At 37.2% G+C, this 22,220-nt stretch overlaps 1 protein-coding gene across 1 annotated transcript in view; it reads right to left on the minus strand.

Annotated features, from left to right (window-relative positions):
- The window catches only part of EVI5 (ecotropic viral integration site 5), a 78,633-nt gene extending 56,779 nt beyond the window's left edge, over window positions 1-21,854 (minus strand). The window contains exons 1-3 of the mRNA XM_029284703.1: window positions 21,760-21,854; window positions 11,688-11,905; window positions 993-1,182 (exon numbers count right to left, since the gene is read on the minus strand). Of these exons, the coding sequence (XP_029140536.1) occupies window positions 993-1,182; window positions 11,688-11,836 (339 nt within the window). The 5' untranslated portion in view covers window positions 11,837-11,905; window positions 21,760-21,854. The remainder of the gene's footprint in view (window positions 1-992; window positions 1,183-11,687; window positions 11,906-21,759) is intronic.
- Between the last annotated feature and the right edge of the window lie 366 nt (window positions 21,855-22,220).

Raw genomic sequence — 22,220 nt, forward strand, 5'->3', positions numbered from 1 at the left:
TTCATAGGCAAACCAAGTAACATAAGATATTTTTAAAGTAAACAAATAAACCAATAACGATATCATTTTTAATAAACTATATAAATTTTACTTTTGGTCAACATTTCTGCTCTGTTACAACTACATTTGAAGCCCTGCGGTAGCATCGTGCTGTCCTTACACTTGTGCTATAAATCTCATTCATACAATATGGATTATTGTCTAAGCATTTAGTCACCTTCTGCTTTTATGTCAACTTGACTGATGAAAAAAGTTGTGGAGAAATTGAAAGCTTGCACGTTCTTTTGGATGGTTATAAATTTGGTTGATGCCAGTGAACGTATAACTCAACTATGGATTTCTCTCTCCTACTCACACCTATATGGACCGATCTGAGAATTTTATTTTATATCAAACCTAGTATCTAAGGAAATCTTTTGTGAGTTCCATAGACAGATAATTAAAAAGTAAACATTTTAATACAGGGCATCACATTGGTTACATTTCATGTATTACTTCTGAAACCTTCAGTAATTTGTACCTATGCAACTATTTAACTGCAGCACATTGTCTTATATTTTATGATATATATATATTTAAAAGTGATTGATATTGGTCTTGTCCAGCTGGATAGCTCTCAGATATGTTGGAATACATTTCCCATAATTCCCACTCTCCATGACTAAGGGCCATCCTGGCTGATGGATTACCAAAGGTGAAGTGCCAAAGATGCTTTTTCACGAGGCAGCTGGACTTCCTTGTTGCCTCATGAAAAAGCATCTTTGGGACAACTATAACCTGGATGACTGAGAATCTCCACAGACAAAAGTGAAGTCCAATATATCCAAAGAAGCCAGTTGGAGAAGGCTAAACTATATCCCTTCATGTCCAGTCATGTTTCATATCATCTGTTTTCATTGAATTCAGTGCAGACTACATCAAGAGATTTCCTGAATTGCCAGTCGGAGAGGCATATTTCTAAAACTAATACTGAATAACAACACTCAACAAACCTTAATCTGTTTCTCTTTCTTTTTGTGTACATCTTCCCATTCATTTACTATTCTTCCCCAGAGGATCCAGGAATCTTCTTCAAGATGGCTAAGATTGCTAGAAGCCGATGAGCTAGACACAAGTGAGGATCCGCTGTTTCTTCTTGACCCATTTACCGATTTCAGTGATTTGCTGTCCGTCTCCAGCAATCTGGAAAAAAAACATAAAATGGGTTTCTCGACTGTCAAAATATTCAACAGGTTGTTCTCTTCATTCATACAAAATATTACTGTAAGTCAAATTCCATTTTCTCGCAGAAAAAATATTATATTTTGCAGAATTTAACTACGTTAAAGAAACTGTTCAAGAAACTGTGTTTCTTAAATCTCAACTATACAGTTTTTTAAAAAATGAAAAAAAAATTGCCTTTGATTAAACAAAAAAACAAAACAGAAAAATAAAAATATATATGGACTTCTCAGGCCTGTATTTATATACTACTAAAACTCTCCTGTCTGTTTGTAACCAATTAGTTAAAATGATGCATCATAGGGCAAACATTTCTGAATCAAAGTACTGCAAATCTGCTAAGTTAAAAAAAGGCATGCAAAACGTTCATGTTACTCCTGAGTAATGGAAATTTCGTGGCTCTTCACACCAATTGTATTCACAAAGTTGTGACAGCTGCACTTAGCTGCAGTCACATGATCATGATTTCCAATGCTCCCTGCCAGCTTCTCACAGGCAAAGTCAATGGGGAAGTTGCTCCCGCCGTTTTTTTTGCCTGCCCGTAGTCATTCTGTTTCTCGGCGTAGGTAAGGAAATATCTCTTAAAGAATGACCCAACGGGTCATGGCTTATCTTATTATATATATACATGCATAAGAAGCATGCACATATTATAATATATATTATAAATTCTATGAAATACAATATATAATCTATGAAATATGATTATATTTAATTGTAATCAACATCTAGATGTAATTTAGGTAAACAAGAGTCACTTTGAACAGCAAGATAGATTGCATATACATTTAATAAATAAATAAACAAACAAACAAAAAAAAAAACCTTGTTCATAAATTGCAAGCAATTTCAGCTCTTCAATCTGAGTAATCTGTATTGGAAAGATACTGATTATTCAGATTGAAGAGCTGAAGTTGTTTGCAATTTATGAACAAGTGTATGGTACATTCTCTAGCAATAAGAATGACATGGAGAATCAATTTCCATTGTCCAATTATCAATTTCCATATAATAGGTAAATAGTTCAAAAGAATATGATCATGCAAGTAGAGTTAACATATTATTTCTTCCCAGAAATATATTAACATATTCATAGCATTTAATAATTTTAGGGCATTGCAAAAATATGTTTTAATGAGCTGCCCAGAATTGCTGAGAGTCAGGTGGCATTCAAATCTGATCAATCAATAAATAAAGCATGAATCTCACTGCATTTCCAACAATATAGTGATTTATCTTTTCATACAAGCGTACATAATAATTCAATAAATCCAAAATATCATTTATGTCAAAAAAAAGCTATAGTCTAAGACAGGGGTAGGCAACCTTGGCTCTTTTATGACTCGTGGACTTCAACTCCCAGAATTCCTGAGCCAGCCATGCTGAGGGGAAAGGGAGAGGTTTCCAAGCTGAGCCATGCTGGCTCAGGAATTCTGGGAGTTGAAGTCCACGAGTCATAAAAGAGCCAAAGTTGCCTACCCCTGGTCTAAGAACTACCGGCCTTTTTCATACCAATGTTAAAAGTGCTTTCCATACCTTTTGGAAAATCCACTTTTTAAAATCACTGCATCAAATTTATTCATAACAAATATCTCTAAAGACTAATTGTGGGCTCATTTTATCCGAAAGGATTTGACGAGCACTTCTAATAATTTAGCTGTATCTGGAACTGACAGTGTTGCTGGTCTAAACTAACCATCATTTGACGTTGTAATAAGGCAGAAAAATTGCATCAGCATAGAAAATGGTTTTAAAAAAATCATCATCCAACAATTGATCTAATGTAAAAAATCACAGCTTCTATTCAATTCTTTCACCTCACCCTTGATAGCTAACATAGGAAAAGACGAGATTCTTTCTTATTCTGAACAGGAAGTGGGTTTGGGGTTTTTCAGGGGGCTGGAGTCCCGGATGAGAGGGGTTGCTTCAGGAAAGGCTGTAAAGCAGAATTGTGCTGGGGACAGTGGTATTTTATCTTTTGATATTACATGCTGAGTACGTATCCTCTTTTGTCACTTTATTAATAAAGTTGATTTTTTGGGGGGGGGGGGGGGAATCCTAGAATTGCCTGATTGCTTTCTAGACCGACCTCAGTTTGGCTAAACTAAAGACTCCCAAAAGTTCTGTGTGGTTTCCCTTTTTGTAGCTGAGCCAGAACTAATGTGGGCGATGTTTTCCTCTTCAACCGTCAACTGGTTTTTCCAGGGTGCTGATGTGGAACTGAGAAACTGGATTGTGACTAAGGGGTGGTGGCAGGGAAGGAAACCNGTTCATGTTACTCCTGAGTAATGGAAATTTCGTGGCTCTTCACACCAATTGTATTCACAAAGTTGTGACAGCTGCACTTAGCTGCAGTCACATGATCATGATTTCCAATGCGCATATATATATATATATATATATATATATATATATATATATATATATATATATATATATATATATATATAATATATTATAAATTCTACACAGAAATTTCAATGAAATATGATTACCGGTATATTTAATTGTAAACATCTAGATGTAATTTAGGTAAACAAGGGTCACTTTGAACAGCAAGATAGGTGGCATATACATTTAATAAATAAGTAAATAAACAAAAAAAAACCTTGTTCATAAATTGCAAGCAATTTCAGCTCTTCAATCTGAGTAATCTGTATCGGAAAGATACCGATTATTCAGATTGAAGAGCTGAAGTTGTTTGCAATTTATGAACAAGTGTATGGTAAATTCTCTAGCAATAAGAATGACATGGAGAATCAATTTCCATTGTCCAATTATCAATTTCCATATAATAGGTAAATAGTTCAAAAGAACATGATCATGCAAGTCGAGTTAACATATTATTTCTTCCCAGAAATATATTAACATATTCATAGCATTTAATAATTTTAGGGCATTACAAAAATATGTTTTAATGAGCTGCCCAGAATTGTTGAGAGTCAGGTGGCATTCAAATCTGATCAATCAATAAATAAAGCATGATTCTCACTGCATTTCCAACAATATAATGATTTATCTTTTCATACAAGCGTACATAATAATTCAATAAATCCAAAATATCATTTATGTCAAAAAAAAAGCTATAGTCTAAGAACTACTGACATTTTTGATACCGATGTTAAAAGTGCTTTCCATACCTTTTGGAAATTCCACTTTTTAAAATCATTGCATCAAATTTATTCATAACAAATATCTCTAAAGACTAATTGTGGGCTCTTTTTATCCGAAAGGATTTGATGAGCACTTCTAATAATTTAGCTGTATCTGGAACTGACAGTGTTGCTGGTCTAAACTAACCATCATTTGACGTTGTAATAAGGCAGAAAAATTGCATCAGCATAGAAAATGGTTTTTAAAAAAATCATCATCCAACAATTGATCTAATGTAAAAATCACAGCTTCTATTCAATTCTTTCACCTCACCCTTGACAGCTAACATAGGAAAAGATGAGATTCTTTCTTATTCTGAACAGGAAGTGGGTTTGGGGTTTTTCAGGGGGCTGGAGTCCCAGATGAGAGGGGTTGCTTCAGGAAAGGCTGTAAAGCAGAATTGTGCTGGGGACAGTGGTATTTTATCTTTTGATATTACATGCTGAGTACGTATCCTCTTTTGTCACTTTATTAATAAAGTTGTTTTTTTTTGGGGGGGGGGAAATCCTAGAACTGCCTGATTGCTTTCTAGACCGACCTTAGCTTGGCTAAACTAAAGACTCCCAAAAGTTCTGTGTGGTTTCCCTTTTTGTAGCTGAGCCAGAACTAATGTGGGCGATGTTTTCCTCTTCAACCGTCAACTGGTTTTTCCAGGGCGCTGATGTGGAACTGAGAAACTGGATTGTGACTAAGGGGTGGTGGCAGGGAAGGAAACCTACTTTTTTAGTCTCCGTTTATCCCCACATATAGATTACCCCTACATGCACCATTATGGGTTGGTTTGATCCTTGTGTACTTTATTACAATACAGGTTGTCCTTGACTTACAACCATTTTTAATGATCGTTGGAAGTTACAACATCACTGAAAAAAGTGATTTATGGCCGTTTTTCCACACTTACGACCAATGCAGCATCCCCATGATCATGCAATGAAAATTTGGACAGTTGGCAACTGGCATGTATTTATGACAGTTGCAGTGTCCCGAGGTCATGTGATCACCTTTTGCGATCTGACGAGCAAAGTCAACGGGGAAGCCAAATTCACTTAACAACCGTGTTACTAACTTAACAACTGCAGTGATTCACTTAAACAACTGTGGCAAGAAAGGTCCTAAAATGGGGCAAAACTCATTTAACTACTGTCCTGACGTAGCAATGGAAATTTGGGGCTCAACTGTGGTCATGAGCCGAGGACCACCTGTATACATTTTTACCATTTGTTCTGTTTAGTTGAAGGATCTTCTGGCCTGCCCCAAGTTCATTTGGTGAAGCTATCAGTGCAGGATGTGACAAAACGGTTTCTTTTTCAGACAGCTTCTCATAGGCTGTTTTTGAACGGAGAAAGAGCAAGAAGTCCAAGGCCATTTAGCTGCCTTTTCGATCCTCAGGGAGGATCTTTTTGAAAATATTTTGGGATTGAAGAACCCGATAAATATATAAGGAAACAAATACCGATTTTTTAAAAAAATGTTTTCCAGATATGTATTTGTATAGTCTACAAAAAACTATATAGTACCCTGGCAATGACATAATATTACAGTTTGTTTCAAAAAGACCCTATCTCTTCAGGAGAACTATAATTCCCAGTCAGAAATTTTACTTTTGAGAGCCCGGGAAGAGGACAAAAGGAGCATAGGCACATCATACATTTCAATACCTTTCTCAAGAGATTACATGGACTATGGCTTGAAAATTTCAGCCTCTCTCCCCGGGCACTGGGGAGGCACCATCTGTCAGGAAAATTGATCAGGAACACAAAGAATTAAACATCTCCCCTACCATTTATTCCCTCATGTTATTGTGTCTTCACCCCCGAATTTGACTCCCACACCCATTTTAAGAAAATAAGTTCATGAAATGAAGACTCACTGACTGAGATGTGGCTACAGAAACTGAATAAATAAATAAATAAATAAATAATCGTATGTGCACTTTTACAGGATTCATGAAAGAGCTTCTGCGTATTCCTTCTCTCAAATTTAATAGATACTATGCTACTTCTTTGATTCTAATAATATAGGTGTGAAATTGTGACGAATTCACCTACTTAACAGAGCAAAGTTGCAAGGCTCTATTCCAAGAAGCTCTGTACTTTACAAGCTTCACAACAAACAAGTCCAAATTCCAAACAAGCTTAGAAAATGCAGGGTATATTCTAAAAGCAAACAATACTTTTAGCTGTAATGCTATAAAACCGCAATGTAGAAAACACAACTATACTGCAAAATCATTATTCTATTATGAATAACTTACCTGAATATGTTCATAGCTCTTTAATTAACAAAATTGAGTTTAATGCCATAAGCACAAAGTACTGTAAGTCATTTCATTTCCATTAATGATTTACCTTTTACAAATAAGATTAGTTATTCACTGGGACTGAACCAAACTAACTTTGGTTCAGGGGGGGAAAACTTAACCCATTCTTTAACTTGATACTTGTATAAAAAGTATTTTATATTACGTGTCCAGAGAAAACATCAGTCTTTCTTCTTTTTCATAGACATATTTCTGTAAACTCTTCTACATCTGCTCAGATCAAAAGATTCCCCCTTCCAACACATAAAGTAATAATTTTAAAACTCCACTCAGACATTTATCAAATCTAGGCCGGTAGTTCTTCAAGTTTGCAAAGGAAAGGTGTTTACATTTATAAGTGATGACAGCAGCCAATTCATCCAACTTGTTAGAATATTCCTTTTGTCCCTACACTAAACAAATATGGTTATGTTTTTTAAAAATAATCTTAAATCAATTTATAAAGTGTGTACCACAATCTCAGAAATTTTCCAAAAAACAACTTATTATCCAAGCATGAAAGTGGGTAAAACTCAAAACTTGCTGGATGGGGAAAAAGTAGGCTGAAGTGTGACACACGCTCATTTCTGAAAAAGAGACAGTGAAACCAACCAGCTGACAATGGTCTAAACAACAACAACAAGAAAAGTATTTTAACACAGGAAATGAGGACAACCTGTAAAGAACTAATTCAAGCATAACAAGTCAGTTTACAGGATAGGAGACCGCCTACATTGCCTTTGCTGTCATTTATCATTAATTTATGGGCTAGATCAGATCTGGATATATAGACCGACAAGAAACAAGTCCCTTCTCGGTTATTTAACCACAGTAGCAATTCTTAATTATATGCTGGATGAAAGAAAATTCGGATCACCACATAGAGATTTGTATAGATGTGATGAAACCGGGTTAATGGTCAAAACAGTATCATTTCTTCTAAAATTATTTTGGAAATAAAAATACATGTACTTTAAAAGCATGTTGCCAACACCCTGTTAAGATACTGAAGAGTTATTATACTAAGCTGATGTGCTGGTTAAACAATTGGGGCAGCAGGTATTGTTATATTCCCTCATGATTCAGAAGATCTAGAGCAGGGGTGTCAAACTGGCGGGCCATGGGCCGGATGCGTCACGTGCAGGCCACACCTACCCTGGCTCCGCAAAGGCAAAAAATGTCACGATATGGCACGTGACGTGATCGAGTTTGACACCTATGATCTAGAGTGCATAAAGAATTGAAACTTTATTGAATTATAACATTGTAGGAATGGATAATATAGATATGCATTGTTTTTGTTTAGAGGTACAGAACTCCATACTTACAAACAGAATGAGGGTTCACTTTTTTCACAAGACCTACCAATGTTTGCTTTCCTTTCACATAAACTGCCTCCTTTTCCTTTACCTCTTTTTTACCTTTCCCTGTCCCACTGCATTTTTGCATGACTTTGGACCAGTCATTCTCTCAGACCAGCCCATCTCAGAAGTTGTTCTTGTGGAGAAAATGGAATGACAAAGCACTGTGTATGATAACCTTGAGCTCCTGTAGAAAAAAATGTGATCTAAATCTAATAAATAAATAATATAAATTATACTTCCGATATTTGAATTATTAGAGCCCTTCAAAAAAATTAATGAAAACATTTAATGACCACTATTTTATATAGACAATGTTTTTCAAAGGATATCGACAAGATTATTCTTCCAACCACAAAATATCCAAAAACTGGCCCTCTACAGACAGGCAAACAATAAATGATACTATACATAAAATAACCAAAGTCAACAAAAGGTTCCCTCTAATGTAGGAATAGATCCTTTAAAAAGTAACTGATTAACTGAAAAGTTATTTTGGTTCACTGTAATCCTACTGTGAAGGGTTTCATAGACCCGTAAGTAGTACTTAAAACAGCTTCTTCTCTAATTACTTCACGACACAGAATACTTAGTTCAAGATTAAAAGAAACTACCCTTTTGTAATAATTATAATAACCCAATGTATTATTGTATTGGTCAGAAGCACCACTAGGTGGCACCATCTAGTAGAGCTTATCTGCGCTAAGCAGGGAAAGACTTGAGTCAGATGGGAGGTTTCAAGGAAACGTCAAGGCTTAGTCTACACCAGGGGTAGTCAACCTTGGCTCTTTTATGACTCATGGACTTCAATTCCCAGAATTCCTGAGCCAGCTTAGCTGCCTCAGGAATTCTGGGAGTTGAAGTCCACGAGTCATAAAAGAGCCAAGGTTGACTAACCCTGGTCTACACTGAAAAGACAAACATGCCAATATTAGGCAATGTAAAACCATTTCTATGTTGATGCCAAGAAAATTCCATGTAGTGTTCCTGAAGGGAGTTTATCTATCTTACCTACAAGATATAAGGTGATCTTCTCCATTCATTAAAGGAACATGCAGTTAAGAGATTATTTAAATCAATGTTTATCAAACCTCGTAACTTTAAGATGTATGGACTTCAACTTCCGGAATTGTTCAAGAAGATTGCAAAAACTGATTATAAACAACAATATAGCATAGTCACTGAAATAATTCACTGGGAAGAATTATCATGTGCCCATAATGAAAAAATGGTGGGAACATATAGTTGAAAAAGTTATTTGAAAATGAGCAGGCTAAAATATTGTGGTATTTCAGAATATTGACTGATAACTCTTGGCTCGTAACACCAGATATAACTGTGGTTAAAAAGAAAAAGTGGGAGGCGTCCTTGGTGCTCTCTGAGCTTGCTTGTTTTCTTGCCGACGTTTTATTACTCTAACTAGGTAACATGGTCAGTGCTAGTAAGGAGTGCTGTTTGCTGATGGTTTATATTCTGGTGTCTTGCCTATCTGTGTGGGTGGGGGGTGGTCTTAGGGATTCTTTGGTTGGGCTGTTTACTAATGGCTCTGTGGCAGTTTCTTGACTGAGGTATTGCTTTCTTGATTATTGGTCTGAAGTTGACCTTAGAGCTAAACTATGCTGATCCGAGTGCTGATTACTGGTGCTGATTACTGGAGTCTTTTCCTCTTTTGGGCTAGTAGTTGATTGTCTGTTTTGCACGGTTTATAGATGTTGTTAATGTCTGTGCATAAAGTATGCATAATTGATGTGGCAATAGCAGGGAGTAGTAAAATAGAAGTCAAAGAACTGGAGAAGATCACAAAGTATTAAGATCTGAAATTCAAAGTTGAAAGCCCATGGTGGTCCCAGTGGTTATCCACATACTTGAAGGTCACACAATACAATCTTGGATAGCATTTAGAAAATCTCTGTGTTAAGAAAATTTCCATCTGTCAGTTACAAAAGGCCACACTGCTTAGATACGCAGATATACTATGCCAATATATTTCAACATCCTAGGTTCTTGGGAAAAACCTGATGAATATGAAGGCCAACACCAGTTAAAAAACTGGAACCTGTGACTTCACATTGTTGTGTATATAGTAACAATAATAATTTAACACCTTAAAACAGGGGTGTCAAACTCGCAACGTCACGTGACATGTTGCGACTTTTTTCCCATTGCCAGCAATGGGGGTGGGCGCAGTTTCGGCATGACACATCTGGCCCGCAGACCGGCAGTTTGACACCCCGGCCTTAAAACATCTGTCTATCCCAGAACCTTGGGAAGGACTCAATAGGTGAATAAAAATGCCAAATCCAGTCTAAACATCTGGCTGACTGTGCATCCAATCATAACAATTTAAACTTGTATACTGCTTTCAACAACTTGGGTAGCGACTTACTAGAGAAACAATGAAGGCTTTGGAAAAAAATATCCAAATGCCCTGGTATGTCTATACCGACAAAGATATGAATCAGGTAACCAACAGTTTTCTCTCTGATACTAACAAAATTTCCTCCTGAAGAAGCAGGATAAAAACAATGCTTTTGAAATTTGATTTTAAAGAAGATTATTGAGAAATCCATGGATGACCAAGAAAATAAACAAACGGATCATACAATTTACCAATCCAGATTTCTAACTTGAGAGACAAAAGACCAAATTCAAATTATCATATTTTGGCTACATTATGCAAAGACCCAGATTTCTTAAGAAATCTTTAATTTTGAGAAAGAGAAGCAAAAAAAGACTGCCAGCAGCAAAGTGGATGGGCTCAATTATAGTAGCGGTTGGTATACCACTGGAAGAATTGAAGCACCTAGTTAGGAATAAATCTCCTGTAGAAGATTTCTCTATGTGGTCACTAAAGTTAATCAATCCTTTCCAAAAACCTTGTAAAGATTTTAAAATAAAGTAGAAACGATTTAAAAGGAAAAAAAAGTTAAACTTTATGATCTTGAATACAGACACAATACAACAGCTCAGATTTCAACAAAGCATAAAGGTTTTCCTTTTTAAAAAAAGCAACCAAAATAACGTACTGATCATATACTTACAGAAACATACATGTCATATATAATTTACATTAACTCATTTGTAAACACATGTATCTTGTTGCTGGTCCCTCTGAGCCACGTATTGAGCAAGACCACTACACAGTTTGATTAAATAAATAAAAAAAGTTTCAAAATTGAACAAGTGATGGTGGGACAAAGCAAATGAAACTTCTGACAGGACAAACCTTGTTAGTTTATTTTATACTTTTGGAGCCTGCTGAAGCATTTTCATAAATATCTAAAAGAAGCTTTATTTTAAACTAGCTGTACCCGGCCACGCGTTGCTGTGGCTCAGTCTGGTTAAATGGAAAAGAAAGAAAAGAGAAAGCGCACGTTTCTGTTGCTTTTACGTCCAACAGATGGCGCCGTTTTTCAAAAAAAGCATGTTTTTACCTGTCACAGGTAAAATAGTAGGTATAATAGTAGGTATATAAATACACGCGCGTATTCGAATGCAACGTTGTGTCAAAATTTCAAAGCAATCGGTGAAGAACTTTTGGAGATTTAAGATTTTGAACAAACGAACATTTACATTTTTATTTATATAGAACAGCAGATTAATTTGTGATGCCTTTTCACTACAGTATAAATGTCAAAGTGATGATCACTTACCTGTTTTGTTCTTCTAATTTAGCCAATAACTCTACGTCATCAGGACTCAGTTCTGCTGGCGATGATGGAGACATGGCTGGAGTGGAATGTGTGGTAGAGGAGGATGTAGTGTGTAATGAAACAGATGGACTTGCCACCTGGCTGGCCATTTGACTGACAGTGTTCTTCACCCATGAGAGAGTAGAACTGAATTTCCCTGCAACTTTGTCTGTCGCCACCTGAAGGAGGGGGGAGGGGAAACATTGTCCTTAATACTCCTGCAAAAAGTCACATAAGTGCAAGTTTTGATTATGCAACCAATGAATAATATAAAAGAACAGAAATCTCTAGCTTACGTATTATCCCCACAAATGTCCAAGTATTATTTCCTTAGTTTTTATGATGCTATTATATGTGTCAAACAAGCAAAAGCACAAAAAGCTTTATAGAAAAGCTTGAAAGTTCTGGAAAGCAGCAGGTATGGCAATACATCATGGATGGCTAATTATCTGTGTTGGCTAATTATCTCCACTACCTGCTCACGTGCTCCAAAGTACGTGTGCCTTTGCAGAGGAGTAGTCCTACCTCAGATTCAGAGTAAGTTCTCCTCATACTCTTTTGGAGGTATGTTACTAGAAAAGAACCAGCTTGTATCTATTTTCACAACTGAAACCTGACAAGCATTCAACAATAGCAACAGGTTCTATTGCACCTGGTAGGGCTGAGCAAAGAACAGTTATTAAGGCACAGCAAAGTGAAGAATAGGAGATACTACAGGTGAGCCTCAACCTATGACCACAATTGATCCAAAATTTCTGTTGCTAAGGGAGATAACTGTTAAGTGAATTTTACCCCATTCCACGATTTTTATTGCCACAGTTGTTAAGTGAATCACTGCAGTTAAGCTAGCTACATGGTTGTTAAGTGAATCTGGCTTCACATGATCCCAGGACCATCATGAATATGAACCAATTGCCAAATATCCAAATTTTGATCACATGACCATGGGGATGCCCCAACAATGGTAAATGTGAAAAACAGTCATAAGTCAGTTTTTTCAGTGCCACTGTAACTTTAAACAATCACTAAGTCGAGGACTACCAATATAAGAGGCTATTGGTATGATGGAAATCCAGGATAGGTGTTGACACACTGAGCATTTGCATTCCACATTGCCGTAATTTATTTATTAAAGAGTTGACTTCTCTAAGCCTAAACAGGGCAACTAGCTCAATCCTGATAGATCTGAAAACCCTAAGCGAGGTGCCTACTTGAAAAGGAAACAGCAAGGAATTCCATGGCCACAGGTTAGACTGGAAAATCAGGAAAATATCCCGGAAGAACACAATGGCAAACCACTTTCACACTGCTGCCCAAACACTGACATGGATATCTCTAATATTATATCAGTGGTCAAGCTCAACTCACAGGAACATTTACCTTTTTGTGTCTCACTAAGGCTAAAAATAATAAAAATGCCCATAGAAGAAAATAATTTCACATGAAAGTCAACTTCCAAAGACAAGTTACTTTTTTTGAGATTATGATGGCAAGAAAAGGTACAATAGTCCTTGATTAATGACCACTTGTACAGTGACTGTTCAAAGTTAGGACAGCACTAAGCAAAGGGACTGACAACTGTTCCTCAAAGTTGCAACCCTCACAGCACCCCTGTAATCATGGGATCGCAATTCAGGGACTTGGCAACCAGCTTGCAATTACAATGGTTGCAGCATCCCCCAGTCAGATGATCACCTTTTACAAGTTTATTGTTTTTATATTTTTTGCTGTAGATTGCCTAGTCCAGTGACGGCGAACCTTTTAGAGACCGAGTGCCCAAATTGCAACCCAAAACCCACTTATGTATCATTGGGTGCCGGGTGGGCGTGGCCCATTGGGTGGGCGTGGCTATGGTGGTAACGGCAGACTAGGTAGGACTAAAAAGTTCAATCCCAACTTTACGAGATCATTTTTTTCCCACAAGAAGTTGAAATTGATTGATTGAACCTTTTTTTTGTACACGGCGGCAGAAGCCTAAAGCAAAAAGTTTTTATAAAACACAGCTGAAGGCCTAGGACTGGGGCGATGGTGTGCGTGCCCACAGAGAGGGCTCTGCGTGCCACCGGTTCGCCACCACGGGCCTAGTCACTTCTTGTGAGATGGACAGCTATATAAATTTGGTGAATGAATGAATGAATGTGTTGCCTTCCCTGCCAACTTCTGACAAGCAGTGTCAATCGGGAAGCTGGCAAGAGATCATAAATGACAATCACATGATGTCACACTTAAGAACACAGTCACCTTAGAGGGGAGATGGGCAGCATGAAATTTTAATAAACAAACAAACAATCTGTGTGGGGTATGCTTAACAACTGGAATGGCTGAAACTGCTGTCATAAGTCAGTGCGGTCATGGGATCACATGACATCATGCTTTATGACTGTGTTGCTTAGTGATGGAATTCCCAGTCCCAATTGCCTGAGGACTATCTGCATGGATTGTAATCCTTTCAGTCTCATTAGTGACCTTAACCAAAGTAATTCATAGCATAGACAGGATAAAGGCAAATTAAAAAGCAGAAATAAAAACTGAAAGAAGCCCCACCCCCAATTCTCTTGTCCTATAGCACCTCTATCTTTAAGTTCTGTAATAAAACCAAGAAATATGCAAGCAAACAATTAAATGAGAAGCAAAAAGAGACTACAGACAATTGTGATCCATCTCTCTCATTCAGAAAGAGAACAGTACCAACTCCAGAAGATCATGCTTGCAATGAAGAGCAAAGCAGACATTGGTTGTGACTAAGCCCAAATAAATACTTACTGAGATTCTTTGCTTTTATGAGAGAGAAATTTAACACTACCATAAATTTCATAGCCATTACCCTAATCTGAAAAAAGTAAATATTTATAATTTTAGTGTGACAGAGCTGAAGCCTTTTACAGAAATAGGGAAGTTGGTATCCTATCTTCTTAGTGGGTTTCCAGAGAACTTGAAAAACTTAAATACATTTGAATGCCTGTAGAATAGCAGGCACTTGGAAAGATCAGCAATGGTCAGCAATTCTGTTTCTTGTGTATCACACCCCTACGTTTAGTCAGAGTTAAGAAACTGCATTGTCAAGGAAAATCTGGCCTTTCTAGCCTGCCTCAACTGCTGAGCACCAATATATCAAAATTTCAAGCCATAACATTATAGCAATTTATTTTGTTACCTATGTAAACTTAATTTAAGGACTAGACAGATTTAGGAGCAACCACAGTGGATTATTTATGGTAATTACCATAAAACCTGATAATGGTTTCAAAAAAGGGACACAGAGATCTAGGTCTTCAATTATTTCACAATAACTCCTGTCTACTGTCAATTTGCACTCAAGAAGCACAGCGTATGTGTGTGCTATGTAAAAATATTGCCATTAAGATGTAAACAATTTTTTACTGAACTTGTCATAAAATTAGGTGAGATTCACTTGCTTAGCAACAGAAATTCAATCCTCAACTGTGATCGTAAGCTGAGGACTACATATAACACTCAAAGCTATGAGGGGATTTCCCACGTTAAATGAGATCAACAGAAGATGTAGATCAAAAAGTGAAGACATCAGATCTCCGAGGAGGCAATTTAACTGAATGAATGAAAGGTAGAAAAAGGATGTCCTGCAGAAAAGTCACACAAGGTCCAATACGTAAAGGAAAGCAACAAAATAATATTAAAAAGGTACTTCAAAGATTAGTTAAGAAAATGCTTTCTGCAGATTCCTTTCAGAGCATTTAGAAAGCCCTTCGCAAGTCAATAAAATATGCCCCCGTTGCTTGATGCCATTCTAAATATAATACAATCACAGAATGTAAAGGGGGGAGGAAGACATTTTTGGAGATCATTTAATCTAATTCCCTGCCCAGTGCAGGAATCTGCTACTGAAGTATCTTCTCTGGCAGATGATTATAGTCTCTATTTGCAAACACCTTTAAAGAAAGAGTCCATCAACTCCCAGGATAGTTTCTACTGTGGGAAGTCAGCCCCCCCCCAGAGAAGGAAATATTAAAAGGGCAGAAAAATATATTTCCTCAAAGGATCTTAAAAAAGCAGAAAAGCATGCCCAGTTTTCTTAATAGCCCCAGGTCTCCCTCCCCCAAGCAGAAACTAACTCTGTACAAATGCAGATGCAGACCATTCAGGAAAGTTGGAGCTAGAAGCTTAGGAAGACAAAGACACCTAAAATCTACATACCTCACCCAAAGTCTAAGATAGGACATAATAGGATTAACTCACAGATCCCAAAGGGACACAGGTCAAAATACATAACACAGGAAATACAAAGCCTCAAACAGGAACAGGAAATAACCTCCAAACAAAAGGCTCCAGACGGTATAAAAACCCACTCCCTACATGTGCTAAGCCCTTTTTCTCTCTTTTTCTTCCAGAGCCATCTTTCTGTCTGGCTCTCCTCTTCAATCAACTGCAACCTTCTTTCTAAAGCAGTCACCATGTTGTTTATCCCCGGCTTGGACTGAACCACGATGAAGACTTTTCTTCCAACACTACTATATTGAACAATTCTTACTTTAGCTGTTCAATAAAATTCTAGTTCTTTGTAATTTATAAACTGAATAAATCTATCTTGCGTTTACATAAACAATAAATCTACCTTTCAGTTGCCTTTCAGATATTTGAAGATTGCCATCATAGGTCAAGCACAGAGCTGTATCCGAATACTAAAACTAATAAAAGATTTGAAAATCACATACAAACACAGACATATCCACAGCTTTTGATAGAGAAGATAACTTACTAAGGCATCCTATGGAATGTATCTTAATGTAACTGCTCTGCATAAAACTAATTCCACTCTGTTTCTATTCCTTGTGCATAATTAATATTTCTCAGCTGGAACAAGATACCACATCAAACTATTTGTAAAAACCTGAATGGGAAAAAAAACATAACCTCAAACAGAAACAGTATAATCTATATTTAGATAATAACCATACATCTTATAAAACTTACTAATAGTAACTTTACTGCACTTTAATTTTAAAACATATTCGCACACATATGTACACCAAGATACTTTTGTTCCGAAAGTCTGAGATCATATATTAATTAGAATGTCTAGAAATAAGCAGATCTCAAACATCTCAAAACTTTTTTTTTCTTCCTAGCATTTTCCTCATATACAGGGTGGTGTTTTTTTTTCAGATCAATCAAGTATTGATCCATTTGGTTGTGACAAGAATTGATCAACTAGCTTGTTGCCTGAATCTGATATTGTCAGCTAACAGTGACAGACCCAAAGTTAACTAACCAGCTAAGGAAAATGATACTCAGTCATAATTTTAAAAAATAAGCTAAAAATTTCAGAGTTTGATATTGGAAATTACATGGATAAAAGATATTTTAAACAACTCAGTTAATTTGTAAAAGACAGTATGTATTTCATGTTGTCCTAAAGGGATTACCATATCTCCTTTAAATTTGACACCACATCTAAATGCCTCAGGAAGCACCAGCATCCATTCTTGAGCCCTAAGCAATATACATGTATTTCACATGCATTTATATGATTTTACATTTTCTACATACACGTAGATGCATGTAGTTAGTGAGTGAATTAAATGAATTTTGTCCCATTTAAGTTAGTGAGTTAAGTGAGTTTTGCCCGTTTTGTCCCATTTTATGACTTTTCTTGCCACATTTGTTAAGGGAATCACTGCCATTGTTAAATTAGTAACACGGTTGTTAAGGTGAATCTGGCTTCCCCATTGACTTGGCTTGTCAGAAGGTGGCAAAAGAGGATCACATGACCCCTAGACATAAATATGAACCAGTTATCAAACACTGAAATGTAAATCATGTGACCGTGGGGATGCTGCAACAGTCATAAGTGCGAAAAATGGTCATGTCACTTTGTTCAGTGCCATTGTAACTCTGAATAGTCACTAAACAAACTGTTGTAAGTCGAGGACTATCTGTAATGAAGATTCCCTCAAGCCAAGCTAAACTCTTAATGCCTTCATGGATGCATCTATGTAATTTTCCTCGCAACAGCACAGAAATTATTTTAATTAATTTCTAGATTTTTTTAATGCCAGTCTATCACCAGCCTTCAAATTTCCTAGTGATTTTCCACTCACTATAAATCCAGTCCAACCCTGTTTACTTTTTGAGATTAACTGCTATCAGCTAGGTACTGCAATCTACCTAGTTCCCAAGTTCTTAACTGTGTTTTATTTTACTGCTCTTGAAAATTAATCCCTTCACTTTCAAGGGAAATACTGAGGGTTAAATGCTAATTCAATCACTTCACTTTGTTAAATTCTTGTCCTAATATTAGAACCTTTACAAAGGTGACATTTTTATTTCATTCTATAAAAAAGCCTATTGTTTTGCATGCGACTGCCTAAAGCATATGGTAAACATATATAAAAGTCAAAATGACAACCTATTCAAATGACTTTTTCTTCCCAATATAAAAAAATAAGTTTAAAATATTAAAAAAATATAAAACTATTTGCACAAATTTATAACTCATGTTCCTACTAATCTATGATTCAGTGAGGTCTATTCTTCTATGTTCCTTCAATTGTCATTTGAAGCAAAATTTCTAATTGTAAAAACTTAATATAAATCTATTAAATATGTGCAGAAGACGTGACAATTTAGTCTATAAGATATATACAATATCATATGTTTTATGTCAATGCCTGGATTTCACTTTCATTCACAATTATTTCTAGGACCTTCTCTGCCCTGGCTTAAACTCCAGAAATCAGAAGATATCTAAAAGCAAAAACAAAATTAAACCCTTAATTAAAATGACTATCTTTAAAAAAAACCTTAATTTTTCTGGCAAAGAAATAAACATTGATGCAGTAAAAGCTGCATCTTATGCAGAGAAATCCATGCTTCCATCTTACAATGTTGTGTTTAGAAGATCTGTTTGAACATTTGTCTACAGGCCTCCATATCAAATCCATCAGAATTGCTTCAGAAAAACAATGACAAATGGGAATGCAAGAGAGAAATAAGCCTTCTCTTAATCAAATTAACTTCTCCCCTTTCAACTCTACAGTATTAAGTTAAAACTGAAAAAGTAGATTAGTTACAAATCTCCTAATACTATTAAGTCTGTCTACCGCAGATCTACGGATCTGTTACCTTATTCAAGGTCATCTTTTCTTCCTCAGCATTTCTTCACAATAGGCCTGAACAAAATAAAGCCACACCCTCCTCCTCTTGGTACTTCATGGTGTTGGTAGTGTTCCAAGTACCCACAGTTTGAAGTTCTTTGCCCTCTCCTTTGGGAACAACACATTTTAACAAAAAACCAAACCATTCCCCTTAAGAAAGGAATATGATGACAAAATGCCCACATCACTATTCACTTTCCCCCCAGGGATTCAGAAGTACCAAATGGAATCCATTTTCAACTATGACTTAGCATGGAATCAGAATCAGTTTTCAGCTAGATTGATGAGGAAAATAAAAAATGGTCAGAGCAGAGATGGAACAAGGCATAAGAATAAAGTCAAAAGAATTTCAAGCAGAAAAAAGGAACCAAAATTGAATTTCTAGAGCAGAAAAGAATGTAGATTTTAAAAATGGCATGAAGGGGGGGGGAATAAATAGGGATTGATAAAAAAAAATCTATTTTCACATGCAGAAAAATAATTGACTTGGAAAGCTTTAAAAAGTTCAATAATATTTTGTTGATACTATGCAATTACTATAATTAGGTCAAAATAATTTGAGCTGGCATATCTGCTTTTTTCAGTATAAAATGTACTCTAGTTTCATTTATTTTGATAAGCTACCTATGTTTTTCTGAAGGAAATTTTCAGGAAGAATTTAATCCTTCCACAAGCAAACTAAACTTCCTGGAAAGCTGTCCTTGGATAACTTACATCATGCCAAGTATAAGAATAGCTGACTTGACTAGTTTTTTCTTGCAGAGAATATGTTTTGCAGAAAGGAAGTTTAATCACTAATTTATCTTCTTTCTTATGCAACTTCAGTAACCCACGTGATAAATAAAAAAATCAATTTTTTTCCAAACAGAATACTAGCAGATGTAAGTTTGACATTTAAAACTATTTTTATAGAAAAGAATGCCTGACAAAAACTAGAGACGTATAAATTCAAATCTATTTTCAAACTATGAAAATTCACTAAATGACTTTGGGGCAGGTATTGTCCATCAGTCTAACCTTCCAGGTTATTAAGAGAATAATGGTGAACAGGGAAATAATGTTTACACTGCCTTGAGCTTTTGGGATAAAGTCAAGGAACAAATATAATTAACACTAATGTTTGTAATGGCTTATATTGAGGAGGATCTTTGCCTTAAAGCTGTCTCAATAAAATATTCAGAAATTTTCTAAAGGACCACCTTAGTAAAGAAATTAGCATAAATTACTATCTCTCAAATAGCAATTTGAATTTCAATTTAATATACATCATAGTCCAATGAAAGCAACAATTTTAGATCAGTACAAGATCACCGTCTCTGAGACAATTCAAAATGAAATAAATAAGTTGGTTAAATAATTCTTTTAGGCAAAATTTGAACATATTTAACTGGCTTTTTTTAAACTATTCAGTTCATAGGCTATATATAAAGTTGGGTTGGTAACCTTCAGTATTGTGGATTTGTTAAAAGTAAAAAACCCAATAATTTACCAAGTTACAGAGTTAGGATTTTTGCCCTTTCCCTTGTTAAAGAACTGGGATTCCAGTATCTTCTGTAATTATAACCATTCAGAGACACAGGAAAGTACTGGATGTCATATGATGGGTAGAAAGTCTATCCCAAACTATTTTCTCCTAATCTCTCAATGTTTAATTGAACAAAGAAAAGTTCAATTAACTTTTGAACTTAACTCACATAGTTAAGATAGGAGGAAGATGCCTGGATAAGCACTGGTACTGCTTTGATCAGGAGATCAAGAAGAGTGAGCTGTGCTTTTAACAAAAACATTGTGTTAAAAATGTTTTTAATGCTGTTAAATTTTTTTTTAATACATCAGCTCACTCTTCTTGAACTCCTGATCAGAGCAAGTACCATCACTTATCCAGGCATCTTCCTCCTATCTTAACTATTTATTCTAAGGGGAGAGAATTGAGAAATTTATCTTATATATGCTGCAGTCAAGCATGCTGTATGACATGCAGCATAGATAGAAGCATTAATCAAAAATCCTCCAACAGAAGCCTTAGAAGTATGCACAGAAGGCTCCTGGGGTTATCTGGGGGAACGGGAAAAAAAACCCCCACAAAAATGGGATGGCCCCCCTAAGGAAATAATAATTTGTAAAAACAGTAAGATTAGTAGAAACCATTCAGAGAGATGGGGATGGGGCCATCAAACCCTAAAGAGCCACTTCTTCCTGTAAATCTGATAGCACACACACACACACACACACACACACACACACACACACACCAATTACAAAATAGACTCGGTAGAATCTCAGAGGCACTCTTGCTTTCCTTGCATCTCCCAGGAAAAAACCTTGTCAGGAAGGAGAAAAAAAACTTTTTGACACTCAGACCACTACACTTCCTGAGAGTTTGGCCCAGGCGTTTCTCAGCGTCCCCCGTGGAAACAAAGGGACGCGATCACAAGAGTCGAAAACTCCACCGCAGCCACCCAGTCCCAAAGGCATCCCCAGCCCCTCCGCCACCACAGAGAGGAAATCCGGTGGGTAGTGGGTGAGAGAGAGGCAGAGGAGGGGGGGAAATCACTTGGGAGCGTGACGACAGCGTAGCCTAAACCTATAGGCAGAACTCTTCCAAGATTTATATGCCACAATTCGTGCTCGGCCGATACTTCATTGACGCCCAGGCAAGAGTTTTTCCAAGGCCACAAACAGGCCCAAGAACGTGGCAGTCGGTCCGGAGAGAAGCGGAGAACGGCCGGGGGTCCTTCCCTAGAAGAGGGTCCTCTGCGCCCCCCCCCGATCACCGCCGTAGGACGGAGACATGCAGCGGGGCTCCCTCCCTCCCTGCTTCGCCAGAAAGGCTGGCTCGGAGTGGAAGATGCGGACGGAGAACAAACAGGCGACACCGCCGCCGCCGCCGCCGCCCTCACCTTGGAAGCCTTTGCCGGGCAGGCGAAGCGTTGCGTGCATCGGGTTCCCCTGCAGCCCGGGCCGGAGCCGCCGCGGCTGCAGCTGCCTCTTGGCCAAGAGCTTCCCCGCCCGGACGGCGTCCCGCCTTTCGACTCTTCTTCTGCTTCCTTCCCTGCCCCCCTCCCTTTCCTAGACCCCGCGAGCCGCTCCTCTCTCAAGAAACCGGCCCATGTCCCTCGGCTGGGAGAATGTTTGTGTGTATGTGTGTGTCAGTCCGTGTGTGTGTGTGTGTGTGTCACGCGCGCAGGCGCAATCCCGGTGCGCAGGCCCGTCTGCCGTCGGGAGGACCCCCCCCTCAAATCTGCACCGAAGACCTCTGACAAAATAAAGCCTAATGATGAAGGGGGCTACGGGGGAGGGAGGGGGGGCGAGGGAGAGAGACGCGGAGCCGCAGACAGAGGCCTAACGGAGAGGGTGCAAG

Source organism: Protobothrops mucrosquamatus, unplaced genomic scaffold, assembly GCF_001527695.2.
Source record: "Protobothrops mucrosquamatus isolate PMUCROS unplaced genomic scaffold, P.Mucros_1.0 scaffold854, whole genome shotgun sequence".
Classification (NCBI taxonomy): domain Eukaryota; kingdom Metazoa; phylum Chordata; class Lepidosauria; order Squamata; family Viperidae; genus Protobothrops; species Protobothrops mucrosquamatus.